This window comes from Capsicum annuum, chromosome 11, assembly GCF_002878395.1.
Source record: "Capsicum annuum cultivar UCD-10X-F1 chromosome 11, UCD10Xv1.1, whole genome shotgun sequence".
NCBI lineage: Eukaryota > Viridiplantae > Streptophyta > Magnoliopsida > Solanales > Solanaceae > Capsicum > Capsicum annuum.
In genome coordinates this window covers 232,448,874-232,463,385 of record NC_061121.1, presented here as the reverse complement: position 1 = coordinate 232,463,385, position 14,512 = coordinate 232,448,874, and the positions used below count along the sequence as shown (strand labels likewise).

Genomic DNA, 14,512 nt, shown 5'->3' with positions numbered 1-14,512 from the left:
AAATTAGTTGAGCTATATATGGTATAATTACCAATCAAGTAAATATGTTGATTCCTTTTCCATTTAAAAAACTTACAAAACGTGACATCCGTTATAATCAAATAATTCAAATTTCAGTTTTTACCATTAACAGCTGCATTTTTTTTTTCAATTTCTTCTAAACCAACCCTGTATTGCTTAATCAAATTAAACTGATTCTTATGCGAAATTAATAGCAATTGCAAAACGAATCAGTTATTTGATTGAATCAAATTCAATTGTTGATTCATCTATTATATTTGTTTGAATTCAAATGTCAGTTGAAAATTCAACCATTATTGTTGTTCAAGGTACGTAACCATTATTGCTATTCAGTTCACTTTTTTTTTACCATTACTGATGTGCTTATCAAGTTTTGGTTGTCGTCGTTAATTTGTATGTGAAAAAATTGTAAAACAAATTATAGTTATAATCAAGACAGCAGTAAAATTGAAATTCAAGTATCTGTTGCAAATTTCATCTTTAAAGTTGTTTCAATGGAAAAAAAATTAGTATTCGACTCTATTTTTTATGATCGTTTGTTGTTATATTGATTGTTTTAACAATAGAATAATTGTAAACAACTTTCGAATTGAAATACATTCATTTTTTTTTTTTGAAATACTAGATAATTGATTGAACGAATGTTTCTGTTGAAGTTGACGTTATTCTATGAACCCAGATAAAAGTATAAAATATCTTCGTCCATATGTATTTTTGATGTGTTTAATGATAACACTGCATATGTATTATTGATATTGTTAATGGTAATGGTGCATATGTATTTTTTGTTTTGTTGTAGGAATTTTGATATATAAATGTATATTTACAAAAATATTTTAGTTTAAGGTAATCTTGTGTGTATGTATTTTTTTAATTGAGATGTTGGTTGTGTATCTTTGTTTGCACGTAAACCTGAAAAGTGCGTGTTATAAGAAGGGATATTTGATAAATTGGTATGTAACATATCAAATTACAAATTAGTTATGCTCCAGATGTATTTTTTTGATATGCTTAGTTTTAACACTGCATATGTATTTTATATGCGATATATGTAAACACTACATATGTATTATTGTTTTGCTTGTGGGAATTTGAGAGTATAAGTGTATATGTGATAATATGTTTGGTGCCTGTTTTACTTCCGTTTGATCAAATAGTTTGTGTATTTTGTATTTTAGAAATGGGAAGCATACTAGTCCTTGTGAAGCACTCTGGTCGATGGATGTACGAAAAGAACTTCGAAGAATATGTCACTGATGTTATACTGTTGAGCACATCAGCCACATTCGTTGAGCTGCACGATATTTTGGCATCTCACTTAAGTGTGGATTTAACCATCAAACGTATTCTAGTGGAATATCAAATCACTCCTAATGTAGGGCAGATAGAAATACATAATGATATGGGTTTAAAAGTGGTTATATTGCAGAAAAAGTTGATACAAGACATGAATTTTCTTCCTTTATATGTAAGCATTTTGGATAAAGTTGTAGGGAGTAACTTGGCAAGTTTATCTATATGTGTTGCTGAAAGAGGAATCAACTGTAACAACTTGAAAACAATGATAAATACAACAAATGAAGGAGTTTTGTCGATTTATGAAAATACAGAAGCTTTAGATGTTTTTGAGATGGATCCTGTTGAGGTGATTATCTCAGACCTACATCATAAGTATGTTGAGGAAGACCAGGTTTACTTGTGAAAAAGAATTTTAAAGTCAGTCATGAAGGACTATTCAATTAGGGAGAAGTTTCAAACGCGCAGTAAAAGGTCAAGTAAGAAAACGTACGTACATTCTATATCTCTCAGGTCTTGTTTAATATTAGTTTGGATATGTATTTTTAATGTAATAAATTATGTTGCGTGCAGGTATATATTGTTTTGCAAATCAAGAAACTGTGAGTTTTTAATGCGTGCATCAGGAATAGGAGAAACAGGAATGTTTAGAATAAGAGAATTCAGACCTCAACATACATGTCCGGTGAAGGACAATATCTATCCAAAGGTGCATGCAACTAGTATGTTGATAGCTGGTATGGTTAAACAGAAACTTAAAAACCACAAAAGAAAATACAGTGCGACGGAAATAAAAAATGACATGAAGAAAGATTTTGGTATGGATTTGACATACACTTTATGTTGGAGGGCAAAGAAAAAAACCTTAGAAGAATTGAGGGGTAAGCCATCAGCATCTTATGGAAAACTGCCATCATACTTATATGTTCTAAATACTACCTATCTGGATTCACATATAAGAATGAAGAAGATAGATGATAATGCGTTCTTGTATGTATTTATCGCTCTACATGCATTCATTAAAGGATTCAATCATTGTAGACCAGTCGTAGTTGTTGATGCTAGTCATCTGAGAGGAATGTATACTGGGGCATTTATAACAGCATGTACAACGGATGGAGCAGGTTAGTATCATTTAATTACTATAACTGGTTGTATTTTTTTTTTTGGCTTTCTGTTGTAGAGTTGAAAAATATATATATCCAATTCATATATACATATGTGTATATAATTAGATATATGTTCAAAGTTTTCTGAATGAAACATGTAAAATTGATTATGTTTGATAGTGAGGTTGATGTAAATTTTATTATATGTAATTGATACACTTTCTGGTAGATAAAATATACATTTTAATTGAACTATATTGTAATAAATACATATGTAGTTCCTAACTGTATTTAAATCGGTCTGCGCAGATTTTTTTTATATGCGCAGGTTCTATATTTTCTTTGGCATATGTTGTGCTTGATTCTGAAAATTATGAATTATGTATACAGGTCATATATTTCCTTTGGCATATGGTGTGCTTGATTCTGAAAATGATGCATCTTGGACGTGGTTCTTTAAGAATCTAAAGGAAGCGTACGGGGTTAGACAAAACATGTGTGTTGTGTCTGATAGGAATCCAAGCATCATAAAGGCTGTTGGTGATGTGTATGAAGATGTTCCACATTATGCATGTATGTGGCATCTATGGGGTAATGTGAAAAAACTTTACAGAAAATCATACGATGCATTGTCGGAGATATTTTATACAATGGCCAAATCATATTCAAAGTCAGAATTTCACATGTTAATGGAAAAAGTTGAGGCAGCTGATATAAGGGTGAAGTTATATTTGGAATTGGCCAGTTACGAAAAGTGGGCTAGGTCGTATGCAACAGTTCACAGCGGATGTACTTTGACTTCAAACATTGCAAAGTCAATAAATGGAGTGCTTGTATCAACTGGAGAACTGCCTATTTATGACTTTCTTGAGGAAGTTCGATTACTGTTTGCAAAATGGAATTGTGCAAATAGGCAGGAGGCTTCATATACCTTCACAACACTCATTGGAAAGTTTAATGACATACTTAGTGAAAACGAGGCTTTGTGTACCCATATGACAGTATGACCTTTTTGATTTGTGAAAATTTTAATTATGGAAACATAAATATGAAAGGATAAAATGCATAAAATATCAATGTGAAAATACTTTCCATGCAGTTGTAAATAAATGAAAAGATATAAAACATAAAATATATGAACATTTAAAATACATAATATGTGCTTTGCATATGTATATTGTTGTATTGAAAATTACTAACAACTGCATATGTATTTGGCTGCTCTGTAAAAATGTACTCTGCATATGTATTTTTATTACATAAATATTTTTTTATTTTTATGTCAGGTTGTACCAGCCACAGAATATGTATATACGGTACACGACAAACAAAAGCACTTCATTGTTTGCATCAAAGAAAAGAAATGCTCATATAATGCTTTTCAAATAGATGAGATACCATGTGCACATGCTTGTCCGGTGTTAGAGAAAAAGAATTTTGAGAAGGAGTCATACTGTTCTGATTTGTTTAAACCAAAAACAGTTTTGAAGACATATGATGTTCCAATCTACCCGTTGTCACACAGTGATGACTGGATAATTTCAGAGATCACACTTGCTGAAATAGTACTGCCTCCAAAATACAAAAGACCTCTAGGAATACCTACAAAGAAGGATCGTAGAAAATCAGGCCGGGATATGTCTGAAAAGAAGAATATCAACTCATGTGGTGGTTGTGGGGCTAAGGGTTATAATAGGCGCTCTTGTAGGAAATGTCGCAAATGATACATTTCTTTCTTTGTATTGTTTCTTAAAAAACAATTCCTTTTTTATAATGATGAACTAATTCAGTTTAGTTAATCCATTTATGAATCATTTGACAATTAAAGACAGTAATATCTGAATAATGGAGCTATATATGTTTCAAAATCTGTACATTACATATGTATTTTTAAGCAGCAGTTCATATGTATTTTTGACAAAGTAAATATATGTTAGGTTAAAGGTGGTAACTTTGATTAACAAAACAAGTATATGATTCGTAATTGTTCAAAGTTTTAAATATATGTGACATATAAATATATGTTTGAATTGCATAATGTTATTACTGCATATGAATTTATACTGTAAAAATGCATTTGATGTATAATACAAATGTATTTTTTAAAAAAAATATAATCACTGCATATGTATTTTGTAACTATAGACAAACCTATAACTTCATGAAAAATTCAAATTTATCTTTAATTCAAATTCTCAAGTATAAGTATTTTAAATGAACACATATCTAAAATTAAATATTGGGTTTGATCAATATGTGTTTTCCAACATCTTTATATTAACACGAAATATGTATTTTTTGGAGAAATATTTATAACGTATAATCCATATGTATTTTATAGCAAAATATCAACACTGCATATATATTTTTTAAATATCTGCATTAAAATGTCAAATTACACTTTAATTTAAATCCTAATTTATAATTATAGTTAATGAAAATATAGTAAAAAATGCACATTAGGTATGTTGCAGTTGTATTTTTTAAGTGTTTGTTTCTAATATTTCATATGTATTTTTTTGCTGAATAACAATTGATTTATACTACATATGTATTTTTAAGGATAATATGAAAACTACATATGTATTTTTTAACTAAATCTCACAGTAAAATGTTGAACTCCTTAAATCTAATACTACATGTTGTATTTAACAATATAGGAATGTGGTGAAAAACTTTAAAGAACAACAATAACATACTAAAATACATATTAGGAATGGTCCATATGTATTTTTGCAATATTTGATTTTAACACTGCATATGTATTTTTATACGATATATGTATTTGTAAATGTAATATAAAAACTACAGAAGTATTTTTTAACAAAATCTCACCGTAAAAGGTAGAACTCCATAAAATATGAACAAATTCAAAACATATAATTAGTCTGTACAATCAAAACCTACATCCATAAACTAGTTTCTAAAGTACAAAAAGTCAAAAATCAATAAACAATCATACATCAACAACTTCAGTGACACTAGTTATTCTACTTTGCCTTGCAGGCCTCACGGGTGCTTTGACATCACTAATGCCATTTGCTTCTTGTTTTCGGATCCCATAATCCCACAAAAGTGCAGCGTATCTTGTACGGAGTGCGTTGGGGTCGAACTCAGACGCAATAACTTTGTGACCATAAGAAACGCACTCTGCATACATAACCATAAACACACCACAGTCCCTACAAAAAAAAATTGATTAAATGGTGAAATATATTTTGTACAAAGATACAGTTTTGGTATATGTAATTTCAAAACTTACAAGCTTCCACTGGGTTGTTGAGGCAAATCATCTTGAAATAAAATATCAAACATATCTGAGGATTCTTTGTCTTTGTATCTTGGATGGCTTTGATGATCAATCCCTTTCTTAATATAGAACTCACATGCTTGGAGACACAATGGAATAATCTTTGCTATTTTCTCGATCTCAGCAAGAACAGCCGAATTATGACCACTGGATTCATATGAATCATACAAGAATATACACCTCTCTGAAAATGATAAAATCGCGAGAACCCAGTGATGTTTTTCCTTTATATTGATCGGAATAAAAGTGTCTTCGACTGTATGCCATGGCACTGCGGCATGCATACGGAACCCATTGATGTATTCCATAAGATGGTGCTCCTGACCTCCATCTTTAAGATTTTGAGCATCCATATAATATACATCATTCAACGATCTAATTACGTTCATAAAGTTGCAGTTAACTGTGCTGTATTTGTATGCTTTGTTTGGCTCATTTTTGTACGAGCTGTGCGACCCATACTTCGACTTTTTCCTCAAGTAGAAAAAGCAGACATCAATATGTTGCATTAGTGAATACGACAAACTTTAGAGCATTCAAAAAAATTGTATTCTAAATATTACAGTCTATGCAAGTAAAAAATACATATGCAATTTTTTATATTAATGTAGATGACTTGTGTATCAAAAATTGCATTCTTAAAGTTCAGTTACATGCAGACAATGTTATCTGCATAGTATATGCAATAGTATTTGATGTAGTATAATATATCATACTTTGAATTCTTAAAAATACATACACGTTAAACCAAATGTATTGCAATGTAACCTAATATGTATTTTTAAGTATTGTTACAGACGAAATGGAAAAAATTTCATTTCAAAATAATATACTAACCGAGTCTGTCCATGTCTTATCTGCAAATCCCATCGTATAGAATCAGTTTTTGTCTTCTACAGTCTCAACACCAAAATACATCTTTTGAAATGTATTTGTAAATGTAATATTTTTTAAAATATTTAGTTATAACATTGCATATGTATTTTTTTCATCTAAAAACAAAAGATATGTATTTTGAAGGCATAAAAATTCCTGCATATGCATTTTCAGAATAATATGAACAATACATATGTATTTTACAACAAAATCACACACTAAAATGAAGAACAACATAAAAGACTCATATTAAACTTGAATTAGTACTATTATAATCTACAATTAGAACCACTTCAAAACATCAAAATTAGTTTGTATAATCAGTTCCTACATCCATAAACCATCAGTCATCATACATCAAAAACTTCAGTTACACTAGTTATTCTACTTTGCCTTGGAGGCCTCAAAGGTGCTTCAACATCACTATGAGCATTTAATTCTTGCTTTCTGGTCCCATAATCCCACAAAGTTGCAGCATATCTTGTACGGAGTGCATTGGGGTCGAACTCAGTCGCAAGAATTTTGTGACCATAAGAAAGACATCTGCATATGTAACCATATAGACACCACAATTCCTACAAAAATAAAAAATAAAAAAAATACATATGTGCTTAAATATATATTTAAAAAAAATAGATTTTTGTTATATGTAAATTAAATAACTTACAAGCTTCCGCTCGGTTGTTGAGGCAAATTCTCTTGAAATAACACATCAAACATATCTGAGGAGTCTTTGTCTTTGTATCTTGGATGGTTTTCAACATGAATTCCTTTCATAACGTAGAAATCACAATGTTCAAGACACAATGGGATAATCGCAGCTAATTTCTCAATGACATCAAGAACAGTCGAATAATGTCCAGACGATTCATATGAATCATGTAGGAATATGCACCTCTCTGAGAAAGATAAAATTGCTAGCACCTAATGATGTTTTTCCTTTATATTTGCTGGAATATAAATGTCTTCCACAGTATGCCATGGCACAGCAGCATGCATACGAAATCTATTTATGTATTCATTAACATGTGCCACATGTCCTTCAGCCATAAGGTTTTCAGCATCCGCAGAATAAACATCATGGAGAGAGCTAATTATGTTCATAAAGTTGCAATCTACTGTGCTGAATTTGTAAGACATGTTGGGGTCATACTTTGACTTCTTCCTCAAGCAGTAGAAGCAAACATCAATATGCTGCAGTACGTAAGAACACAAAAAATTAATATAAAATTCAAACTATTTGTATACTAAATGTAGCATGTGTATGTTATATAAAAATACATATGTAAGTTATAGTGCATCACATGCTTTCTTATATAATAAAAAATTACATAGAAAAATACATATTTGCACCTGCATATGCATTTGCTAACATAATATGTAATTTAATTACTGCTATAAATGTAAAAAAAAAACATTGTTAAAAAAAAAAAAGTACTAACCGAGTCGGTCCATGACTGATCAGGGAACCCCATTGTGTAGAATCAGTTTTTATTTTCAACGGTCTCAATTTCGAAATGCATCATTAGAATGGTTGATTTCTCCCTTTTGTAATGACCCGTGTTTCCCTTCCTGTTTTTTGTTGTTAATAAGTATATGTTAAATCATCAAAAATTCAATCCCTAAACTTGTTGACAATTTTCGTATCCACAATCCCATCAATCAGATGATAAACAAATAGATGTTTCTGTGGGAATATACGTATGTGTCCTTCCGAGCTCTCTATATAGTTACGCAATACAAAAACGTAATTATTAAAAAATATTTACATAACATGCTACATTGTAAACTAAATATATAACTAATTGTACTTACCGGCAGCTGAACCAAATTTCATCGTGTAAGGTGACTCTTTGAATTTGGATGGTCGCCTAATCCTTAACTTAGCAATAGGAGTTTGAATTTCATGATTAGCAGAGGGATGAACAATAATGTTTTTACTACTGTATACATTCAAAGTAGGAAGCAAGTCATCAGGGATTGTGTCTTGTGAATCAGGCAAAACTGTTTCATCCCTTTTTTCATCAATGGTTAAGTCTTGTGTTTTAGGAGTTGTCATAATTTGCTCCTCCGTACCAACATCAACCTCTCCGTGCATGTCTGCTTTAGAGTTCGAACCAACGTTCTCTTTATTTTTTTTCAAAATTGGAAAAAAATTTAATTTTTTATGTCCAAAATAACCCACATAACCTCAAATATATTCATAATACATACCTGACAATGCTCTTGAACAACAAACTCAGACTTCTTATCATTAAAATGTTCATCGATTTGTTCTTCTTTCAAAGTTGTCAATGGATGTCTCGTGGTGATTTCTCTTCGATATGCATTAAGACTTGGTAACAACTCATCTGGGATTGTAAATGCGAATCAGACAAATTTGTATCATCCAATTTCTCATAAGTAATCTGCAATAGAAATAAAAGAAAATATATAACTGTCTTATGGATTGTTATGATTTTTACATCACACAAACTGAAGTGCAATGCATTATACATACTCGATCATCGCGATGAACAATCTTCTCGGAAAGATTATAATTCAAATTTATACTTTGGAGAAGCTCATCATGGATTAAATATTGAGAATCAATTTGAATGTTTGTTTTATCTGGATGCAAATGAGTGCACCCTTTGCAAACAATCAAAAAAATTAAACCAACTTAAAAAATAAAAATCTAGTTGTATATATTTATACAGGACTATATATAAAAAATAACATATAACTGCTACAAAAAAGTAATTACATTTTTGCACTCAAAAGAATAATAATATTTTCGTTATTTTTTACCTTTGTACCATCCTGATTCTCATCCAAATTTTGATCAACAATAGGACTGAATTGTTGTGGTGATGTTTCAACACCAGCATAATCCATGTTGTGCTTCAACCTCTGTATGTTCATGTTGTTGCTACAAGTATGATTTGAATAAACTACTATTATTTGATTTCACTTGATATGTATATAGCAACCCACTGAAAAAAAATACTATTGAAAAATATATTTCTTGACACACAACATATGTATTTTGCAATACATTGCATATGTATTTTTTCAAAATAAATAAATATGTATTTTTTGAATAAACTCCATATGTATTTTTAGTAATATACTGCATATGTATTTTTTACAAACTCTATGTGTGTATTAAACAAAATACATTTCATATGTATTTTTATATATCAAATCATATGTATTTTTTGTGTAAACTTCATATGTATTTTTGACAATGTACTGCATATATATTTTTTCATATACTCTGCATATATATTTTTTTAATAATGTGGATATTATATAATAATAAACTTTTACCTTGCTATGTTCAATTGCTTTGACCATTTTTTTGAACTTTTTCGTCACTAATTGACGAATTCGAGTAAACTCTTCACGAACTCCTTTAAACTCTTGACGAACCTGTATTCATATAAATTCATTAAACACATATTTTTTAATGTAAAACAAATATTTGACAAAAAAAATTACCTCTTCGCGGAATGCATCAAAAACTTTCTTAGAAATAAATTTTTCTTTATCAACATGACTCTCACGCTTTGACGCAGCTACTTCCTCTACATGACTATCTGTCTTTGACTGTACCTGAGGAAAAATAACCCTAGCTGTTTTCTTCCCTTCCTTTGTTTTTGAAAAAGAAGCCTGTCGTGCTGGAATTGGCTTGAATACTGGTGTCTTCACTACAGCAGCCTTGGCAGCACGATGAGGTGGAGTCCTCGTTTGGGTATGCGCGTCATTAATATTCACTTACTTTTTTCCTGCAGGTTTCTTCGCTACTGGGGTTGATGAATCCACCTTCTGTTTCTTCTTTGAACGTTCGTTGATCTTCTTTGGTGGTGGATCCTGGAAGTCATTGTCAGAATCAACTGAACGTTCATCTTCAGTTGCATCCTTCTTTGGTATTTCAAGCTTTGCCATTTCCATTTCAGTTGGCTCTATGTTCTTAAACACAACCTATGAATATGTTAAATAATATGTTAAAGAATTGAAAATGAAATAGAATATATGTATACAGTACATATCAATGCATATATATTTGTTCACAACAAACCTTGCCATTGTCCTTGAGCATAGCATTCATCAAAAACTCATAACGTGGACGAGGTGCAATCGTCTTCCGATTTAATAATCGGGAAATCCGATTCTCAACCTTCAATGGAATCTTTGGTGGGACATTTGAACAACACTCATATAGCCACACTTGAATAGCCAATGGCATTCCCTAAATCAAATAAAATTTGCCCCCAGCTTTCAGCCAGTTGTTCAAACTTCTAGCCAGATCTTCAAAGGATAAAGAACCCCATGGAAAATCCTTATATCTATCACTATCTACCAAATAAAAATGAAGACGGAGTATAACAACAGTGTCAATGTTAGACAACACAAATGAATGTAGGAAATACAGAATTGCCAATTTCTCAGCATCCTCATCATTATTCTCCCCCCATACTTTCTCCGTGAATGCTAAAAATAGTTGCCTTTTCAGTATAATTTCTACCCCATTGAAATACTTTTCAATCATCCTATTTGGTACACCCTCATCAAAAGTAAAGTCATACCTATTAGACACACAATTCAATTCAGTTATGATAGCAAATTTCATGGGAGTAAAACTAAGAGAGGTGTCATTAGCAGATATCATAATCCCAGAAGAAGAACTACCCTTCACCTCAAGCGTCATAACACATCTACACAACTGTGCTTGCACTACACATTGCTTCTTCTTCATAAAATAACCAAAAATGTTATTCTCACAAAAGTTTTTAAACTGTTCCTTGTTTAAAATTGCGCGTATGCTTCCATAAATATCATTGTCACTATATAAGCACATGTGCGGTGCAAATCTTGAAAGTTTTCTGACAAGGAATATTTCGTCCCGCATCACCTATACAAAGTAAAACTACCACTTCTTAATCTGTAAACAAAATTCAATCAAAAAAAAATATATATATAACATGCATATATATTTCAGATGAATAAAATGCATATGTATTTTGATCAACTCATAAATGCAACCAACACTGAAAAATACATATCAAATGTACTAAAAATACATATAAACAATAGACTGTTATGGTATTTGAACTAAAATAACATGCATATGTATTTTAACATTGTAAAACATACAACAAACACTGAAAAAAAATACAAATACTCAATATGCATATCAACTACACTAAAAAAATATATGTGTCAAAATTATTCAACTATACTAAAAATACAATTCAACTATACTAAAAATACATATCACCTATACTAGAAAAATATATATCCAAAATACTATTAATGAGTAGTTAATTTCAACAATATATTTTCACATAATCCCTAAATATCATCATAACAGAAAATACATAATTACTTGAACATTAAAAAAAAAATACATTTAAAAATAAAAAAAATACCTCTTCCTCACTTTCTTCTTCAGATTCATCATAAGATTTCTCAATCTTGTCTTCAATTTCTTTAGATTTCCTTTTCTTCTTGAGTTGTTTTTTAGTTTTTTGTTCATTTGGAAAAGGAGTTTTCTTCAACCCTTTTCTTTTTAAAATTTCCGTCATCTTCACTTCGTCGATACAGAACTTCGACCTAATCTCTTTCGATATACCAGATTTCCTCAACTGTAAAGGATTTGAAACAACAGTTACTAAATCTACTTGAGTTAACCCAAGACTAAATGATGATGCATCATACACTAATTTCATATTCCTTGTACCACGGTTTATAGGTGTTTTTGCAGTGTGTTCATCCATTAAAACACAAAACCCTTAAAAATTAATTTTTCGATAAATTAGAGTAGGCAAAAAAAAAAATCGCTCACATGCAAAATACAATTCCTAATTACCTGAAATATGAGAAGCAAATCCTTATCACAGATCGTGCAAGAATCGTGCAAAATGCAATAAGATTGAGGAGAGAGTGATGGTTAATGGCGGAAAAATAGGGAAAAAAATAAATTAAGGAAAGATAATGAAGGAGGAGTGAAAAGGGGATTTTCTCACAATAAAAAATTTTAAGCAGCAAAAAAATAGGGATCACTTAAAATAATGCTACATATGTTATAGAATGTAATTAGGAAAAAGTGTTGCTATTTTTTGTAATTAAGTACTTAAGTATGTTAACATATATATTTTTTCCTTTCAGAAATAGCAACTATAGAGCCTTAATTGAAACTTTTATAGCAACAGTTTCATAATTACGAAAAATAGCAAATTGTATTTTGTATTTAAGTAAACTATTGCTATATAAATACATATACAACAAGATTTACTGTCTTTATTTTACTCAAATTAGTTGAGTTAAATAAGGAATAATTATTCCATCTAATTAAATTCTCATAATAACTCTTATTTATACTAGTAGATTCCTTTTCCAAATCAAAATCAAATATGAAGATTATTATTTTCATGATCTTCAAAATTTTAAAATATCATTCTCTTATATCTCTAACTATTTATTTTTTTAGTTTTTTCATTGTTTTTATCTTTTTTATATTAATTTCTTTTTCTTTTCCATTTTTTTTTCACTTTATTTTCTCTCTTCTACTTCTCCTCTTTTTTTTTCCTTTTTCGTTATTTATTTATTTATTATTTTTTTCATTTTTTTCCTTTTCTCATATTTTTTTTTCATTTTCTTCTTCTTCTTCTTCTTTTTAAAATTATTTTTTTTCACTTTTATATTTACACTTCTATTTCTAGTTTCTATTTCTCTTTCTTTTTCTTTTTTTTTTTCCTTTTTCACTTTTTATTTTTCTCTTCTATCTTTATCTTTTATTTTAAAAGACAAATATCTATATGATATATACATGTTCAAAAAATATACAAAATAAATAAACATACAGATCTACATATGTATTTACGGTAAAAAAAACATGCATATATCTGCATATGTATTTATAGAAATACATATCTGACTCACATGTATATATAAATATATATGACACAAAATCTCTATAATAAAATGACAATTATATACATATACATAAAGGTAATAAAAAAAAAAATACATGATAGATATCTTAAACAGTAAAAGAAAACAAATAAGTGCACATGTTACCCTCTAAAATGACATAGTATGTACAGTTCAAAAATAAATTCAACACCGTATAAAATACATATAGCTCTACATATGTATTTTTAGAATACATACCTGATCCATATGTATATTCTTATTTTATATGAGTTACTTTTGTATTTCGCAAATACATATGAAAATATATAGTATAGTTATCTTTGTTACTGTTTAATATGAATATGATATGTATATCGTAAATATATATGCATATTTTGTACCGTAAATACATATCCAGATCTGTATGGCTATGTATTTTATATGTTTTTTGAATATGTGTATGTGATATACATATTTGTCTTTTCAAAATAAAAGTTGGAGATAGAAGAGTAAAAAGGGGAAAAAACAAAAATAAAAAAAAGAGAAGTGAAAAAGAAAAAAAAAAGGAAGAAAGAGAAATAGAAGTGTAAAAATAAAATAAAAAAGAAACAGAAAAAATAAAAAAGAAGAAGAAGAAAACGAAAATAGAAAAAAAAAGATATGAGAAAGGAAAAAGAAAACGAAAAGGGAAAAAAAAAAAGAAATAGAAGAGAGAAAATAAAGTGGAAATGAAAAAAAAAGAAATTAAAATAAAAAAATAAAATGATAAAAAAACAAGATAAAAAAAAACTAACCAAAAAAACAAAGACAGAGACATAAGATAGTGAAAGACAATAATGATGTTTTATTTTAAAATCTTGAAGATCATGAAGATAATTATCTTCAAATACGAAAAAGGAAAAAAAGAAAACAAAAAATCAAAAAAACGAAAAAGGAAAAAAGAAGAGAAATATAAGAGAGAAAATAAAGTGAAAATAAAATTTAAAAAAAAATAAAAAGA

At 29.2% G+C, this 14,512-nt stretch overlaps 1 protein-coding gene across 1 annotated transcript; it reads left to right on the top strand.

Moving 5' to 3' along the window:
- Nucleotides 1-3,115: 3,115 nt before the first annotated feature.
- On the top strand, nucleotides 3,116-4,150 carry LOC107879356. Its single transcript, XM_047400293.1, has 2 exons — nucleotides 3,116-3,427; nucleotides 3,713-4,150. The coding sequence occupies exons 1-2, from the start codon at nucleotides 3,116-3,118 to the stop codon at nucleotides 4,148-4,150; spliced, it is 750 nt and encodes a 249-aa protein (XP_047256249.1).
- Nucleotides 4,151-14,512: the final 10,362 nt, after the last annotated feature.

What these genes read in the sequence shown, in the direction of transcription:
- LOC107879356 (XM_047400293.1), top strand. Translation starts at nt 3,116, where the DNA reads ATGGAAAAAGTTGAGGCAGCTGATATAAGGGTGAAGTTATATTTGGAA. An exon ending in CTTTGTGTACCCATATGACA is followed by an intron (nt 3,428 to 3,712) that starts GTATGACCTTTT and finishes TTTTTATGTCAG; the next exon opens with GTTGTACCAGCCACAGAATA.